General features: G+C 45.7%; 1 protein-coding gene across 3 annotated transcripts in view; it reads right to left on the bottom strand.

Annotated features, from left to right (window-relative positions):
- Positions 1–13,391, bottom strand: part of FAM124A (family with sequence similarity 124 member A) — a 112,770-nt gene extending 99,379 nt beyond the window's left edge. The window contains exons 1-2 of one of the 3 annotated variants that reach the window (XM_045080572.1): positions 13,156–13,391; positions 4,644–4,675 (exon numbers count right to left, since the gene is read on the bottom strand). In XM_045080572.1, the coding sequence (XP_044936507.1) occupies positions 4,644–4,675; positions 13,156–13,220 (97 nt within the window). In that variant the 5' untranslated portion in view covers positions 13,221–13,391. The remainder of the gene's footprint in view (positions 1–4,643; positions 4,676–13,155) is intronic. The other 2 variants (XM_045080571.1, XM_004775225.3) reach the window with 2 other exon arrangements.
- Positions 13,392–17,253: the final 3,862 nt, after the last annotated feature.

Consider the following 17,253-nt stretch of genomic DNA (forward strand, 5'->3'; position numbering starts at 1 on the left):
GGTCTTTTTGGAAACCTGAGTCCATTGCCAACTACATACTGGTCACAGAATTATACACATGCAATGGCTAAATTGTTCTGCATAAGGGTTAATGAACAGATCTAGGTTTTGCCTAGATCTAATGAAATAAGACCCCAAAAGAACATTTACTCTGAAAATCATAATGGGGAAAGTATTGTGCACAGAAGGAAAAAATAAAAAGACTATGAAATTTACAAAAAGATCAATGTTAAATTGGCTACTACCCACCTCTTCCAAGATATTGACCTTCCTTATTTGGACAAGTGGCCTTAAAACATCAATCTGTCAGTAAGTTATCTCCTTTCCCGAAAATAGAATGAAATAATGACTATTTCACTATCCCGTCTGAATTTAGCTCTTGGATCTACAGACAAGGGTCATTTTTATTTAAATGTTCCCCCTCAGTGATGAGTTCTACGGAATGCAGTCATGTCTTTTCGATGGGTTGCTTTCAAAGCGCCTTACCTTTGCTTATTAATTACGTAATAATTAATAAGCTCACAAGGAGCTTACCTTTCCTTCCACACTGAGGGGAGGCACAGATGTGGCTAAAGACCAAATTCAAAATATACAATGCTTTGATATCCTAAAACTTCAAGGAAATGAGACTGTGGAGAAATGAAGGGGAGAAGATGGCATTCATGTGGAAAGATATACCTCTGAGACAAGGCAGCCTTGGGGAGGGATGACGGTCATCCCACACAGCAGTAAGGCAGGACCCGCCAACTCATGTGGTGGCTCAAGACCAGTCACAAGGGCTTGCAATTAACTTTCCTATTTGAAAAACACCTGCAATCTACTTGGCCCCTTTCTCTCAAGAAGAGAGCATGTCCAAGTTCCCACAGCATCAGCTGGGCCTGGTCAGGGCTGCCCTCAAGGGCAGGTTACAGACATGGCAGCCCCAAGAAAGCAGAGGGGACAGAACTCCACTGGCCCTACAACCGGGCCCAAGCAGCAAGGGGAATGCAGGCAGGACTTGGGGAAGCTACCTGAGTAACTGGAAGGACAGAGCAGGAAGCTAGGAAAAGCAAGCCAGGGAAGCAAGAGGAGGGCAGGAATCTGAGGCCCAGGTGGGTGAGAAAATAGATTCCATGACTCCACCCACCCGGGAGGTGTCCCTATTTTGCACAGCTTGGTATGTGGTCCTGGGCTTGAATCGGTAGAACACACCGGTCATGGCCATTTCTCCATAATTTCAGATATGGGGAATTCCTCAGGGCATTGCTAAGGGCCCCTGTATCACTGTGACTCACTTTGATCATTTGCATTTCGAAAAGTACGAAGGGGCACAAAACTGCAAGGCATCCCTGCTGCCACTGGCCATCAGTAAGGGCCAGGTAGAGACTTAATGACTGTACCTGGGTTTTGAGGAGGCACAGTTTTGAGGCACAAATAAGGAGGGCAAATCGAGGAACAGTATCCAGTAAAGAGAACTAGTTAATTCTTTGACCTGCCTCCTACTGGCATTATCCTGGGGATAGAGATCCTCAAGAAATATGACACTGTCCTGAAAATACCATTTTTCAGCTCCCAGGATCTTCTAAGAGAAATTCTCCAGGTATGATTATAATCTTTATTTGAATGAGAATATTCAATCATGCATGAGGGGAATTTATCATCATGTGGCACACTTGATCTTCCTTCCCTTGGCATGATTACTGCTTTTCTTTGATCCTGTTTATAAAATTTCTCCTTTTTATTTAAATCACTTAAGAATGCAAATTGTACATATTGCCTTGATGATCTTCTACCCAGGTTTCTGGAAAAACCACCTAAAATTCCAAGAGTATAAATTAAATTCATCTTTCTTAGGAAATATTGTGATTTATTGAGATCTGAGTGTTAACAGTGTGTTTAGCTTTGCGGAAAACATAAGAGGAAAGCCTGGCAGCCCTGTCAATCTCAAAAAGGCAAAGGGACCCATGGCAAGTAGAAAAAAATTTTACCATTAAAGAAGCCCCCTCAGCCACTTCCCCTAGAGTTGAAAATGACATCAAACACAACCAATGGGAATGTGATTTTGGGACCCAGGAGGTCAAGGAAAAGTAGAATGCCCAAGACCACCATGCCCTCCCAGACTCCATACCAGGACTAGGACCTAGGGGATCGAACTCTTACACCGCAACTCTTGTACTTTCTCTAGGTCATGACCTTCCTTCTTCTCCCATCAGGGGTGGGCAGCATGAGGAAGCGGTCCCTGCATTCTCAGGGAAAAGACACCTAAAGAGCAGCTCTTGCTTGGGGAGGAAGCTTTCCTGTCAGGTCTAGCAGTGATGAACTCCAGCTGTGGACAGACTTCAACCCTGGCTCAACCCAAGGAACTGCTTATGGCCCCGTGAACTCAGGCACAAATGGGTAAAAGAGCATCATGGGTATGCTGAACAGGAAGCACTAGTAGACAGAAAAATCCATTTCCTAACAGTGAATAGATAGGACCAATGCTATGATGCCAACCAGGAAGCATTCAGAAACAAGCCATTCAGAGAGGGGCAGGGGGGATGACAATGAGAGGCAGGAGCTGCTCACAGGACCCACAAGAAGAGGGAACTAGGACTAGTCAGCTCCGTGGGTTCCTGCTGGTCACATAGCGGGTACTGGCACAGCTGGGTTGTGACAAGGAGAGGGACCCTGGAACAGCCTTATTCAGGATGGAGAGTAAGCTTCTTAACCTTCTCTCTACTCAGTCCTCCGAGTGTGATTGTGTAGTTTGTGGGGCAATGTGGTTTTAAAAATCTACTTGGAAAATAACTCTTTATGATTGTAGTCTGTCAAACCTATGTTTTAAAGGACAGATTGAAGACTTCAGACATTTTTTTCCCTTCTTCAGAAAGGGTCCACTCTGTTATCTTTACTAACTGCTACAGGGGCCTTCTCTTGCATCTGGGTATGGTCAGTGTTTATCCTCCTGGCAGGGAAGAGAAGCAGGCCAGGCAGATAATAGACAAAGACAGCCAAGGGCCCAGCAGTACCCACTCAACCCTTCTTCCTGCCCAGAACAAGGATGTGCTGCCCGCGGTCAAGGCAGCCATTTTGTAACTCTGAGGCAACTCTAAGAACAGAAGCCAAAAGCCAAGCAGAACAATGAAAGGAGCTTCCACTTCAGACCTGCATGGCCGCCTTCTTCTTCTTCTTCTTCTTCTCTTTAATGTTAGAGGAAAACAAATGCCGACTTGAGTCATTATTTTTCCTCTACTATATATAGCCAAATACATTTCCTAACTCAAATATGAAACACATACACATCCTCAGCAAGAGGTCCCAACACTGAAGACTGACGCAGGAATCACCAAGTATTTAAAGAGAAAAGGAAGAGCAATAAAAGGCTATTGATCCCAGTTGCACCAAGAGAAATTTCAACTCTGAGATCGCAATTAAAATAATGGAGAGGAAAGCCTCCCAAACCAAATTACCAGTTTCGCTGACAAGAGAGATGCTTTGTTGTGACCCAGAGGACTGATGTGAGAGCTACAAATTGAACAAAGGCTTTGGGCAAGTATTTCACAAAAAAATCATTCTTAAAGAAATGTAGCTTCTGGGCAAAACTGAGTGGAATGAAAATAGCAGCAGAGAGAGAGAGTTCAAGAGAGCTTTCCTGGATTTTTAGGAAGGCAGAAGCTTCAGGGAGGGAATGCAAATCACGGGGGCTTCATTCTCATTGTTACTAATGGTTCTTAATAACTAAGGGGCAATGTTGGGTCTCCAGTTGGCTAGAATGATCAGAGATTACTCACTGCAGTTGTACTAATAACTAAATATAATTTGACACTAAATTACAATTCCAGAAATACAGCTTTCTGCACAGTCTCTTATTGCAAGGGAAAACTAAGCTAGAACATCAATAAATAGAATAATCCAATTAAGTGTCTTTCCATTGGGGTACTACTTAGAATTCAGAGTTTAACAGGGAAGATAGAAAAAAAAAAAGTATCTACTGAATCAAATAATCAGGGCTTTTATTGGAAGAAGGTTTTTTTTTTGTTGTTATTTTTAAAATAGGTGTTTAATTAATCCAAATGGCTTTGGTCATTTACACAGTGTTAAACACTGTGAATTGTGCCTAGATATAAAGCCTAATTTCCCATGAATAGATTTCCCTGTCAATTAGTATTTAATGCAGACATCTTTTTCTATGCTTACAGTATGTTTATTAACATACTTCCAGTCACCTTTCTTAAACCGTATTGATAACTGCCTATGATATCCACCTGCAGATGCAGAAATACAAGGGAGTACACTGGCCCAGCAGGTGAGTGGGGTCACCCAGGGGTCTAATGAATGTGCTCTGAGCTGTTAGCCTGCAGGCAGCAGGTACTTGATAAACGTCTGGTGATTGAATGAGTTACCTGGGATTATTCGGAGAAGCTGTTTTAGAAGCATCTGCCCTAACAAAGCCTGGGCTAGTTCCTCTAGGCTCAATTTCCATAGGGAAAGTTGTGGCATAGCTAGTTCTGAAATCAAGGGACAGTTAAATTCTCCAGGAAGAGCCCCAGCTTTCAGAGTTAGAGAATCCAGAATCACCACTTTGGCAAGTATCCCTTGGGTGATTCTTCCATGAGAGCATGGGCTCCCCAGATAGACAGGATTGAGAAGCCAGTGCCGAAGGACATTTAAACCATACTTACTGCTGGTGGAGGACATGTGGCTGTAGTCAGACCTGAAACACAAAACCTTAGTATTAGTAGGATTAGACACTATTTTTCTGTATCCAAGTGAGTTCTTCAAGCTAGAATTTTTTAAAAAGTCAGGGGTAAGTAGCATTTACATGGTAAGGACCTGTAGCAAACGAAAAACCGTAGCGCTGGGGGCTTCGGTGCAAAATAAAGTTAAGTCCGAATTTGAAGGCAACACGTTCAAGGCATGTTAGAAATCAGGGGTCCTTCAGATGGGCTCTGTGACTCTCCAAGATGGGAAACTAGCGAGGTCCTGAACCATCTAAATTCGTTGGCGAATTCTCGAATGGAAACTTATTCCTCTGCGGAGAAGGCTCAAAGTCTTCAACACATTCTCAAAGGGATTCACGATGCCCCCCAAAGGTGAAATCACTGAAAATGAGCACCCTTCAAGTTAGAGTGCATTGTGGGGACATGTTTCTTTGCTGACATGAGCAGAGCGGTGATAGACCTTGGCAGCAGCGTGAGGGCACCCTGGCTTGTGAGGGCTTGCTTCCACAGGCAGGGTCTGGCTGGCCATCAGGAAACAAAGGCACAGTGATGTTTGACTGATTTCAGTTCTAGCTGAGAAGAAATCCTGCTGCACATTACAGTAACAGGATGTGGGCTGTGATAGGGAAAGGGAAAAGGCAGGGTTAGGGCCAGGGTGAAATTACCCATCAGTTTCCCGGCTGAAAAACCAGCTGCTGGCACACGGCCTCTGTGAGAATGGGCATCTGGCCAAGGATCTGCCTGCTTAATCTCTTCGAAGTTTCTGCTCTACTTGTGTGGCTGGGAAGCCTTCCCTCTCTGGCAACATATCTGGTATAGAAGCTCTTGGTTTTCTCCCCACAGTGTCCTAAAGTCATTCTCAGTAAGGAATTAATCTCTCAGGCACAAAGGGATTTATTCTTCAAGGTGGTGGTCAGGGGACTTGGTTATGCAAATAAAGTAGTTAATTATGTTTAATTTTCCACAGATACACTTTTATTTACTTATCCTCATGTTGCTTTTCTTAAATCATTCAATTTTCACTCCATTGACTTTGTTACCATATATACAAAACTTCAAAAAAAAAATAAAAAGCACACCTCTTACTAGTTAAAATAACCTATATCGCTCATGCAAAATGATGCACTGATTTATTGGTAGGGGAACAAAATGAAAGAAAAACAGCATGCGGTTTTCTCTTTTCAAATGAACTGTCTTAGTAGTTACAGAATGACTGAATCTTGAGGCTGAAAAAAATAGCAACTATTAACACTTGCATATCCCTTTATGTATTACAAATTGAATCTGCCTATATCGAACCTACTTTTTTATGTTATCGGTTAGGAAGCTAAAGTGATACCATTGGCGAGGAGACCGGGAGGTGGCCAGTGGACCTGAAGTAGGAGTGCGGGGTGATGGCGAGGCAGGACCTGGAAGGTAGGACGACTGGTTATAGAGCATGGCGACATGCTGGCTAAGGGAGATGCAAGACAGGATCAGGATGGTCAGGATGAGTTACCACCAGAGTGGATACATTCACTTCTTTCTCGAACCAAGCAGGGCATAAATTAATTTTAGGACCAAACTTAGAAATGTGGTAACTGTGTGTTAATATTTTAGTTATTTATTCGACACACAGAGAGAGAAACAGCGACACAAGCAGGGGGAGTGGGAGGCAGAGGGAGAAGCAGGCTCCCTGCTGAGCAGAGAGCCCAACATGGGGCTCAATCCCAGGGCCCCGGGATCATGACCTGAGCCGAAGGCAGATGCTTAACTGACTGAGCCACTCAGGCGCCCCTATTCGTTTTATTATTAGAAATTTGCCAGTATTTTCAGCTAGGATTTTCCAAAACTCCCGAGGCAGATGGGTTTCACAAATGCATGTATTTTAAAGATCCCCATACAGATGGAGATGAATGTAGAATGAAATTTACATGTGAAACCTATTTTGAGAATCTTAAGGTGTGATGGTAGTATTTTAGGGCAGGTGCTAGCAAAGCGAACGTCCCTGCCATGCATCTCTCTGTATGTATTTCTTGTGACTAAAGGCACTGCCTGGGTCAAGCCTGGCAGCTGGTCAGTCTCCTGTCACTCTTGCTCCACTCCAGTTCCTTCCCCAAACAGCAGCCGATCTTTGCAAAGCACAAATCTGATCGTGTCACTCTTTGGATGAAGTTCAAGCACAACATAAAACCCACTTTTCATGAATGATGGTCTCTGCCCAGCTCTGCAGTCTCATCCATCACCCCAACTTCCATCCCTGTCCCCCATCAAAATGGAAATCAAACGGGAAGAAAATCCCCTAAAACCTTTCATTGCTTTCCAGCCTCTGATTCTGTTTATGAAATTTGTACACAGTTGCCATAATGATGGAGATAGAATTTTAAACTGCTCTTTTCACCACGCACCATCACAACATGCTGCTACCTAGTTCTTATTATTGTAATTTTAGATAAAGTGATGTACTATAATTTATTCAACCATTTGCCTTTTGTTTGCTATATGATTGTTTCTAATTGTTCCCTTTTGCAAACTACACGATGATGAGATACTTGCATACACACACACACACACACACACACACACACACATATATATATATACATATACATTGATATTTACTTTCTTTTCCTTAGAAAAATGATCCTGATGGGAAACAGGACCTGAGTCAATGTACAAACACTTTCATAGCCCATAAAATACATTCCAAATAACTTCAAAAGGTTATTTATGGGAAATATTGTTGGTGAAAGACAAACTGTAAAGCTTAAAACAATTTTGTGCTTAAACAGGTTCAATTTCAGATATTGACTATAGTCCTCTGGAAGGGTAAGTTACCCCCAGCTTTTTTAGGATAGGAGGGAACAGCAATAGGGCACCTGTCTTGTGAATCCCGTTTATTGGTCTTATATCCTAAGAATTTACCCACCTCGCTCTGAATAAGACATTCAACTCTGTGAGAATGAAGCCCAAGAGGTGAATCCATGAATTTTGGGAAGAAAAATGTATGGGCACATGATACAGATAAGCAGAATGATGCAAGGGTTAGAAACGTTCACACGCCTGACACATAGAGTAAACACATTTATAAACATTACATTTATTTGGTATCTCTGCCAATCGTGACCAGAAAGTTAGATGTAGTCCCTTGACTGCCTTTTAATTACAATTATACAAACAGGGGTTAAGTGTAAAGGGGTCTGAACTTAAGATAGTTTATCACTGTCAGCAGCCTACTTGTCCATATAGGTATAGGCTACCACCTTAAATTCTCTTTTTCCAGGAAAATCTTGGCATAAGAATTGATCTTGGCATTTCAATAATATTGATTTTGACGTTTCATTAAAACGTCAGCTCAGTGCATCATGGACCGCATCTGTTTACTCTCAGTCCATTGAATTAGATGCCATGGTAGCTCAGAGCTAACTAGCTCCACCTTGAACACAAAGATAATCGAGTACCTAATAGATCATCCTGTCTTCTTTGCAAGATTTCCCCCTTTACTCTTCTCTAAACCTGTCCCGTCTTCAAATTTATTCCATTTGTTCCCATGCACCTGCTTATAAACTCCAGCCCTGTGAATTGTGTGCTATCTCTAAATCACAGTGAAGTATCAATTGAAGGTCACCCAAAGGGTATGGTAGGAGTATTTTTTCAGAAGCTCAGTGACAAGTGACAGGGAGGTGGAGGCTCATTACTGGCGGACAAACTTGTGAATTAAAATAATGCACCAGATATGGTCCTATTTGAAAGAGTGGCTCAGATGCCATATCTGGGAGGCATCACAAAGGAAACACCCACTAAAAAGCATTCATCTTACTTTTTGTCTTTTATTTCGGTTTGCAAAAACACAGCTTGTCCCTCTGTTAAGGGATTCTGTTTCTTAGGGTAGTATACCATAGTCAGTAGCTGGCTTGCCAGTTTTTTCTAATGAAAAATACACAGGAGCACAAAACTTGCCTTCAAGTGCATTTGGAAAAGGGGAGCTCCAAAATGACATCAATTGCCACAGAACAATACTAGTTAGCTTTTAGCCTGGCCTGTAGTAGGTGGGTCAGTCAGCAAATACAACATTTCAAGCAAAAGAAAATGTCTGAGTAGGAATCAAGAATTAATTGCCCATCAGTGGTTCCTGGAGTGGCAACTTCGCTAGGTGGGAAGCATGCCGGAGATGCAGGCTTCCACTGAGGCCACCAACTAGTCATGTACCCTCTGAACCTCCATTTCCTTATGGGTAAAATAATTATATTGAGACACATCCTATCATCTCACAGATGTTCTGAAAGGTGCTCAGATTGTTCATGACATTTAAAAACATCAGAACACCTACTGTGACGAGTATAAAGAACATAGGATCTTGAGTGCACCCAGAAATAGACATTTTTATTATATGAAGCTCTAACTTTGTCATTTAGAGTCTTCTTCATAACAATACTAACAGTATGATGAGAAATAATTTTCTGAGCGTTCACTTATGCCAGACTTTAAATGTATAGACTAATTTAATTCTCACAACCATCCTGTGAGGTGGGTACTATCATTGTCACATTTTACAGAAAAGAAAACTCAGGGCATGGAGTTGAACCCCAGCAGCCTGACTCTCTTGACTCTCACTTTCAAAGCGATCAGCACCACCTGCTCACTGGCAGCGGGACCCAAAATGTTCTTGGAACCTTTGAGCACGCTGCTGAAAGGATCCATAGTCAGCTCCACATATACCCCCAAATCCTTTGCTCCAATGTTTTGTTCACGCCTGTCTGGCAACAGTCCCTCTCCCTGACCATCTCGACCACTCACCATCTCCCTCTGCCTGCCCCTAAGGTAGTTGAGCACTGCTGTTGGGAATTTGATAGCAAGCTAGACTGGGCCCTTCATACATTTATAATCATTAATCTCAGTTGGGTTCTCACTCAACATTCCCCAAGCAACTATTTCAAATCTCCACTTTCCCATGGAGGGGGCTGCATTTGCCCAGAACGGAAACCTGTCTTCCCTGCTAAGCTGAAGAAGAGAGCTGTCCCTCCTACCCAAAGCCCATTGAGCTGAGAGGTCTGAAGTCCATCTGCCTTCACCCTTTCAGAAAGTGGACATTACAAACCATCAATTTTTCTGCTATATCTTTATCTGTGCCCCCCCCCTTTTTAATATTTTATTTATTTATTTGACAGACAGAGATCACAAGTAGGCAGAGAGGCAGAGAGAGAGAGGAGGAAGCAGGCTCCCTGCTGAGCAGAGAGCCAGATGCGGGGCTTGATCCCAGGACCCTGAGATCATGACCTGAGCCGAAGGCAGAGGCTTTAACCCACTGAGCCACCCAGGCACCCATATCTACTATGCCCCCTTTTATAGAGTCTTTTCTAGAAGCATCTCTTTACAGGAGCCTAATTATTGCCTATGCTTTGGGAATCCTTCCTGCATCCCACTCTCTCTTCCAGCTACTGCCTCTCCTCACCCTCCCTTTCTCAGACAAAGGGCTCTGCCTACCTTCTCTTCCACACAGTCCACTCCCTCCTGGAGCCAGGTGGACCTGGCTTCTGCCTCCACCTGCCACTGTCCACGCATCCACCTTTTCCTTCATTACCTACATTTGCAAAAAAGGCACTTCACATTCCTTTAGCTTAGTGAGTTTCTCAACCTCACAGCCAATGCCTTTTCCTTCTTCCCCTTGGCTTCTAGGACACCTCATCCTTCCTCTTGTCGGGGTCTCCTTTTTCTCAGGCCCCTTTCTCAGCTCCTCCAACTTCACCTGGCCTTTAAGTGTTGTCATTTCTCAAGGCCGGTCTTAAACAGTATGTGCTTCGCAGTTGTTGAAAAATCAAATGTGTTAACAAAATATGTAAAGGCTCAGTCCCCAGCACAGAGTAAGATGCCGGGTGTTTACTATCTTCACTATCTTTAGTTGATTTCATCTACTCCTAGGACTGCAACTGCCATTTTTTGGCTGACCACTGTCGTCACACCCGTATCCTCTCTGATCATCTCCCTAGATAGACTCAACAACTGGCTCATCATCCTTGCTTGGCTCTCTCTCAATACCTCGGACACGGCACGATGAACATGAAACTTCTCCTACCCTGCCCAAATGTGGTGGCAAGGGGAATCACAGACTACTTCTAGAATCTGGTGAAAAGTAAGTCTCTTCTTCCCCAAATTCACAAAGAATGTCATTTTGTATGTGACTTCAAGCCATTCATGGGCCTCAAGGTGAGGACCCCTGCCTTAGCCGATGGGTCACCTGAGCCGAGTCTTAAAAGAAGATAGAGTTTCACCTGGTGGGCAGGCATGCCAGGTGGAGAAGGGCAGAGCTGGGGAAAAGGGCAGTTTGACAAAAGCAGAATCAGAAACACCTTGCGATGTGGCTTGAGGCAGGATATAAGGGTGGGGTGCTGAGACACAAAGCCAGAGAGACAGAAGGGGACCCTATCACATTGGGGACTTATAGGCCATACTAAGCTCTTTGTACATTAGGACTTATAGGCCACACTAAGCTCTCTGTACATTAGAGATGACAGAACCACTAAAGGTTTGGGAGAGAAGCATGATCAGATTTGTATTGTAAAAATAATAGTGATAGCACGGATGTGTAAAGTCTCCTCAGAAAGCGGGGGTGAGTTCTGGAAAAGCCAGGAAATTATGAACAGCTTTTTGATAACCAAACCAAACTGCAGGAGATACACGAATATGTGGCAAATAAAAGATCAGGAACTATATACTGAAACTCCTTAAGCATGTACCATTTTACCTTCATCTTTAGCTTAAGGATGCTGCTGAGGCAAAAAGGAGTCTTTAAACAATTCTATTCTGTCACAACAATACACTTTAGGGCAGAGGCAGTGAAGAGAAGCTCTGGTGTCAGTATATTCAGCAAACCCCTCCCAGCAACCCTGGCAGCTGTCATGCTTTTCTCTGGGATCCAAGGGTACAATTGTTCCTGGGTCAGGGCTTCTCCTCCACTTTTCCAAGAGAGAAGCCTTGGAAAAAATACCTGTTTTAGGTGAGCTCTGCAAATTGAAAATGAATGGACCAGTTGGAGCCTTATTTTATGCAGCTGAAAATGAGCTGGTTAATTTCACTTTGTTTCTTCTATCCATGGCCTAGCTAGCTAACTGGGTGGTGGTGGTGGGGGGGGGGGGAGTCAAGGATCTTCAATTACAGTTGATAAATGCCACATACACAAAGTGTGGGGAGAAAACAAGGGAGTTCTGTGTTTGGAATCAGGTTACCCCTCCAGAATGTAATTGGGTTCTATAGTGAAGTGATCTCAAGTTTGGATATCAGCGAAAGCCCATTGCAGAGTACTTGCTGTAGGGTGTAAAAGTGCCAGATTTGGGCTAGGAATGGGGGGAGGCTGCAAGGAAGGGTGAGCCTAGGCAGGCAGGAGTGACTGTGTCCCTCAGGGGGCAGCCCCTTGTGCCCATTCTGACCTTGGGTCCCATCCTGTCCTCTCAAGGCTGCCAACCCCCGAGATTAGTCTAAATCTCCCCAGTGTTGCATGGAAGAAGGTTTTTGTAACCTGGGCAGCTCCAGCCCATCTCCAGGGTTCTCCAGAGAGGAAAAGACACCCTTTCCTCCTGGGTCAGTACCGGCATCCTGGATGTTTGCTGACTCTGCACAGGAAAATCCTCTAGAGATAGGAGCTGGGTAGAAGCATTTGCAATGACATTCATCTCCTAAAAGATACTCCATCTTTTGTCCCACTCAGGAAAATGGTGTCGTTGGGAGAAGGCTAATTAGCCTCCAGAGGTAAAGGTGTGGGCCAACGGTTTGAGTCGTTGAAGCGATGAGCACATTTCTATAAGCAGGGCTACATTGTAGCACCAACTTCATCCCACCTGTACCCAAGGCTGGGACAGGTGGGCAGAGAAGTTTGGCGGGGAAAACAGGAGCTGCGGAGGGAGTCTCAGCAAGCACAATAAAGCCATGAAATGAAAAATGTCATCCTCTTATAAGATTTCTGAAAGACTTTTAAGTGCCAGGTGTCCTATCCTCTTCTCATCCCCAATCCCTCATCCCGGACTCCGGGAGCGGCGGGGCTAGAGGAATAAAGTCCTCACGGAAGGCTGAAACAAGTGCAAGAGCATCTGTTTCTCTAGCGATGACCTCGGGGGGGACATTGCATTCGCCTGGTATTCCACATCATCTCAGTGATAATGGGGGCAAGAAGGGGTGGTGTGTGGTGGTGTGCGCGAGGTTTACTCTGAACCCTGAGTCCTTCCACTTTTCTCCCTCCCCCCTCCCCCAGGAATGGGGCCCGCCCCACCCGGGGTAGCTACAGACCACGGGGCTCTGCCCTTCGGGCCCGACCAGGAGACAGCCGGCCCGCCACAGCCCCTCTACCTTCCACCCCGGACCAGGCAGGTGGGGGAGCCCCCGCGGCCCCATCCGGGCGGCAGCGACTCCGGCTCCGCCGCGGGGTCCGGAAAGGTCCCGGCCGGGGACCGCAGCGCAACTCGGAGAGCGCCCCCCGCCCACGGCCCGGCCCCGCGCGGCTCACCCTCCGGTCTCGGCGCCCGAGTCCACGCAGTCATCCTCCTCGCCACCGCCCGCTTTGGGGTCCATGGCGCGCTCCCCGCCGCGCTAGGCTCGCGGGCGCCGGCGTGACCCGGGGCGTGCTCCCTGCGGGCCGCCCCGCCCAGCCCCGCCTAGCCCAGCCGGAGCGGCTGGCCGGGCTCCCGCGGAGCCTCTCGCGGCTGGGGCTCCGGGAAACAACTCTGGCGCGGGCCACACTACCCCGCGCCGCGCCGCGCCCTCTCCTGGCCGCGCCCGGCCGGCCACTGGCGGCCGCTCCCGCCCCGCCCCTCGCCACTCGGCGGTGGGACCGTGTGTGTGCGCGCGCGGGGTGCGCCCGCGAACTAGGGCCTGTGCGCGCGCGCGGGGGCCGGTGAGCGAGACCGCGGGCGCGCGCAAGAGGGTGTGTGCGCGGGGCGTGAGCGGGTGCGCGCGGGTGTGTGCAGGCGAGCAAGGGCTTGGGCGCGCGCAAGAGGGTGTGTGCACGGGGTGTGAGCCGGTGTGCGAGCGTGTGCTAGCTCGGGTGTTGCGCGCCAGTGTGTGGTGTGAGTGCACGAGTGGGCGAGGTGTGTGAGGTCGCGTGCGCCTGTGTTGTGGTGTTGATACAGGTGGGTGGGTGAGGTCGATGTTTGTGCGGGCGCTGAGCGTGTGTGCTGTCTGTGCTTTGTGACCATGTGTGGCGTGTAAATGGACGTGTGTGTGCATAGAAGCCGCCCCTCTCTCCTGGGCCCAAAGCCCCAGGATTCTGCGTCCCAGGGATTGACCCGACGTTCCAGAGCCCCAGAGCTGGGAGCAGCACAGAGAAATAGTGGCTGCACCTTGGAAGCAAGGAGGGATCTGGTTCACTACTGGGACTAATGGGAACCTCTAGGTGTTTTCTCTCAGTTCCCTCAGAATTGGCAACACTGAATTCATTATCACCTTTCTTAGTGCAGGTCTGAGAGGCTTCCCAGCACCCAACTTGACAGTTTACAATCAGTGTCATGCATTCTTTTGCTATTAAAAGAAAAAAAGGCTTCAAAAATAAAGACCATAGGATGTACCTGCATTCAGAGCCTTTTCAGTTAAGGGGATAATGGATGTTTGTAAAGGACTCTCCACCCCCCCCCCCACCCCACCCCTGTTCCTTGGAGTAAGGTTATGATCTCTGTTGGAGGGGCACACCTCTTCTTAGTGGGGTGAGGCTTAATGGAAGCTTGAGGAGAGGCAGAACAAAACAACTCATATTTAATTTTGACAGCCCTGTCCAAGCCATTGGAAGGCACTCATTTCCACTTTCTTCTGTTTTCAGGCCAAGTTACTTAACTTCTATGACCCTTACTTATCTGTAAGATGGGGCTATTGATATCTACTCTATAGCCTACTGGGAATTTAAAGAGATTTTAAAATTTAATTTTACATACATGTAAAAATACTTAGCATTGGTCCTGATAATGTCAAGCAATAGTCACAGGCAGCTGTCATAACATTTAAAGCACAAGCTAGCTATGTTTCTAATTTCAACTTGCAAAGCAGTGACAAGATATATCTTAAAGAGGAATCTATTTTCTTTTCTCTCTTTCTCCCCCCTCTTCTGTTCTTCCTTCTTTACCTAATTATCGCTCCTTTTTTATTCGTATCTTAATTAAATTACACAAAAAGAGGAATCCAATGAATAAAAGAATACAAGCACAATCTCATCATTAAGAAAAAAACACAGGAGAAGGTGCCAACCTTAAATCTTAATGAATTATCTTTACTGAGTGTAAGATCCTTGCCATACAAAGCAGAAATGGATGTATTATACTCAGTTTGTGCTCATTAGCTGCAAGAAGGAAGTGTGTCAGTTCCTTAGGGGAGATTCCCCTTGCCCCACCCTATATACTGATTTCTAAAAGGAAATTCTCACACAAGGCAAAATTACTGCACATTGCCATTAATGACCATTTGAAATTGATCAATTCATCCAGTAACTATACAAATACCAGACCAGAGGGTGAACTCTGGGTATACAAATAAGGGAAAGTGGGAACAGATATGATGCCTGCCTTCATGGAACTTGTAATTCAGAGGGGGAGACTAAATTACATACGCTAAGATATAAAACATAAATGAAGATTAAATACTCCAAAAAGAATGGTATGCCCTGAGAAAGAGAACATTATTTAAAATGGGGTGTCAAGGGGAATGCTTTCTCAAGAAGGGATATTTTAGCCCTTCTCTGCCTCCGGGCCTTTGCACTTGCTCTTCCTTCTTCCTGGAATACTCTCTCCCAGACTTTCTGTGAGATTCCTGCCATATGTCCTTCGGGACTATGTTCAAATGGTCCTTTCCTCAGAGAAACCTTCCCAGCTAAACCTAAATCCCAGCATCCCTTTATTCTGTTCGACTCTTTGTTATAACTCTACCAGGCCCTGGCATATGAGAGATTTATTTACTAATTACCTGCTCTTCCCTCCCTGTAGAATGTCAGCTCCACAACAGCAGGGACTGGTGGGTTCACTGCTACATCCCCAACATGTGGGGCAATAAATGTGTTCGTGAATGAAAGGGAAAAAGTCTCAGGGAGGAGACAGGAGTGAAGAGAGCTTTCCAGATGGAGAGTCAGGGAATGTGAGGCAGGATAGGGCACTAAGCATTCAGTTAGAGTGGAAGAAGGCTGGGTGACGAGAACACAAAGTGGCAAAGGTAGTGAGGGATTTCTATATAAATGTGACATCTCCGGGAAATGAATAGACCATTAAAGCCTATTTGAAAAGTAGAAGGACACATAATGTCAGTGCAATCAGATGGAAGAAATTGATAAAGTGTAACAAACATTCTACCATGTTAGTGTCCTTACCACCACGAGGAAAGCTACTTTGTCAATCTTGGGTAGGGACAATTCATATTTGTCCCATCGCTGAATACTCAGGAAAGGTTGATGAAGCAGGTTTATCTTTTCATTTTACAGTCAAGGAAACTAAACCTCAGTGAGTCCAAGTGCCTTGCCCCAGACCACCCAATGCACAAGCGGAGGAGCCCAGTGGACCATTTACTGTGTGTGGGATTTTTGTCACCTACCTGGAAGGCTAATGTGTGGTCCAGTCACATCCTCAGGAGGATGGCACAAGAGAAAGGGTGGAGAAAAATGGTAAACTAAGTGCAGCCCTTGGAAGGTGGGCCCGGGAAAATGGATGCTACTTCCACTATTTCAGGTATTCTCAAAAATTCAGAAAAAGGTCAGGCCAGACAAAAACAAACGAACAAACAAACAAACCTGGACTGCATCTCAGAATGATGCATTGATTCAGGTCGCCTCAACCAGAGGGGACTCAGGTATTATATTTACCATCGGCACAATGTCCGATGGCAGCTCAGTGATGCACTTGTTATTGGGGAGAGAAGTTTGAACAATAATTATGGTCCCTCCGAACTACAGATCTCAGTTTATATGAGGGCTCCCACTTCAGTCCTTGGAGCTTAGGAGCTTCATGTTGTTATGTATTTGGTGAAAGAGCTGCCAGCAGGTAATCAGCATGAGGACTTTGCGGCAATCACCAGAAGGTACACCGCGCATAATGTTTGCATGGTTCCCAGGCTTGACTTCCAGCCATTTAGCGCTGATTGCCGTAACCACGGGGTACAGTGCACCACATCTCTTTCCCCAGCAAGATGGGGGCAGAAGAGTATCCGTGGTCTTCTTAAGGTGTCATGCCTGCTGCCTTTAGGTGTTCCCATCAGTCTGAGGATGGCGTGGGAAAAACACTGAGGATGTTGTCACAGGCCAGGAAATGCAAACCCTGTGTTCTGGAACTGAACCTGTCGTATCACTAGCAAAGAAGAGGGCCTCTCTGCTGTTTCTAAAGCTCTTGCTGCATTTTGGGCATTGTAGTAGCAGCTTTACATACACGATCTCTGGAATCCTCACAGAAACCTGGTGAGGCTTTGTCCTTCAGACATACTTGTTGGTACATATCTCGTGGGAGACTTGAAGCCCTCCAGAAACTAGGAAGTATATCAATCCTAGATGTCACTGATTTTTTTTTTTAAAGATTTTATTTAATTATTTGACAGAGAGAGAGAGAGATCACAAGTAGGCAGAGAGGCAGGCAGGTGGGGAGGG

The sequence above is a fragment of the Mustela putorius genome, unplaced genomic scaffold (assembly GCF_011764305.1).
Source record: "Mustela putorius furo isolate JIRA1106 unplaced genomic scaffold, ASM1176430v1.1 tig00000461_pilon_pilon_pilon, whole genome shotgun sequence".
NCBI classification, from domain to species: Eukaryota; Metazoa; Chordata; class Mammalia; order Carnivora; family Mustelidae; genus Mustela; species Mustela putorius.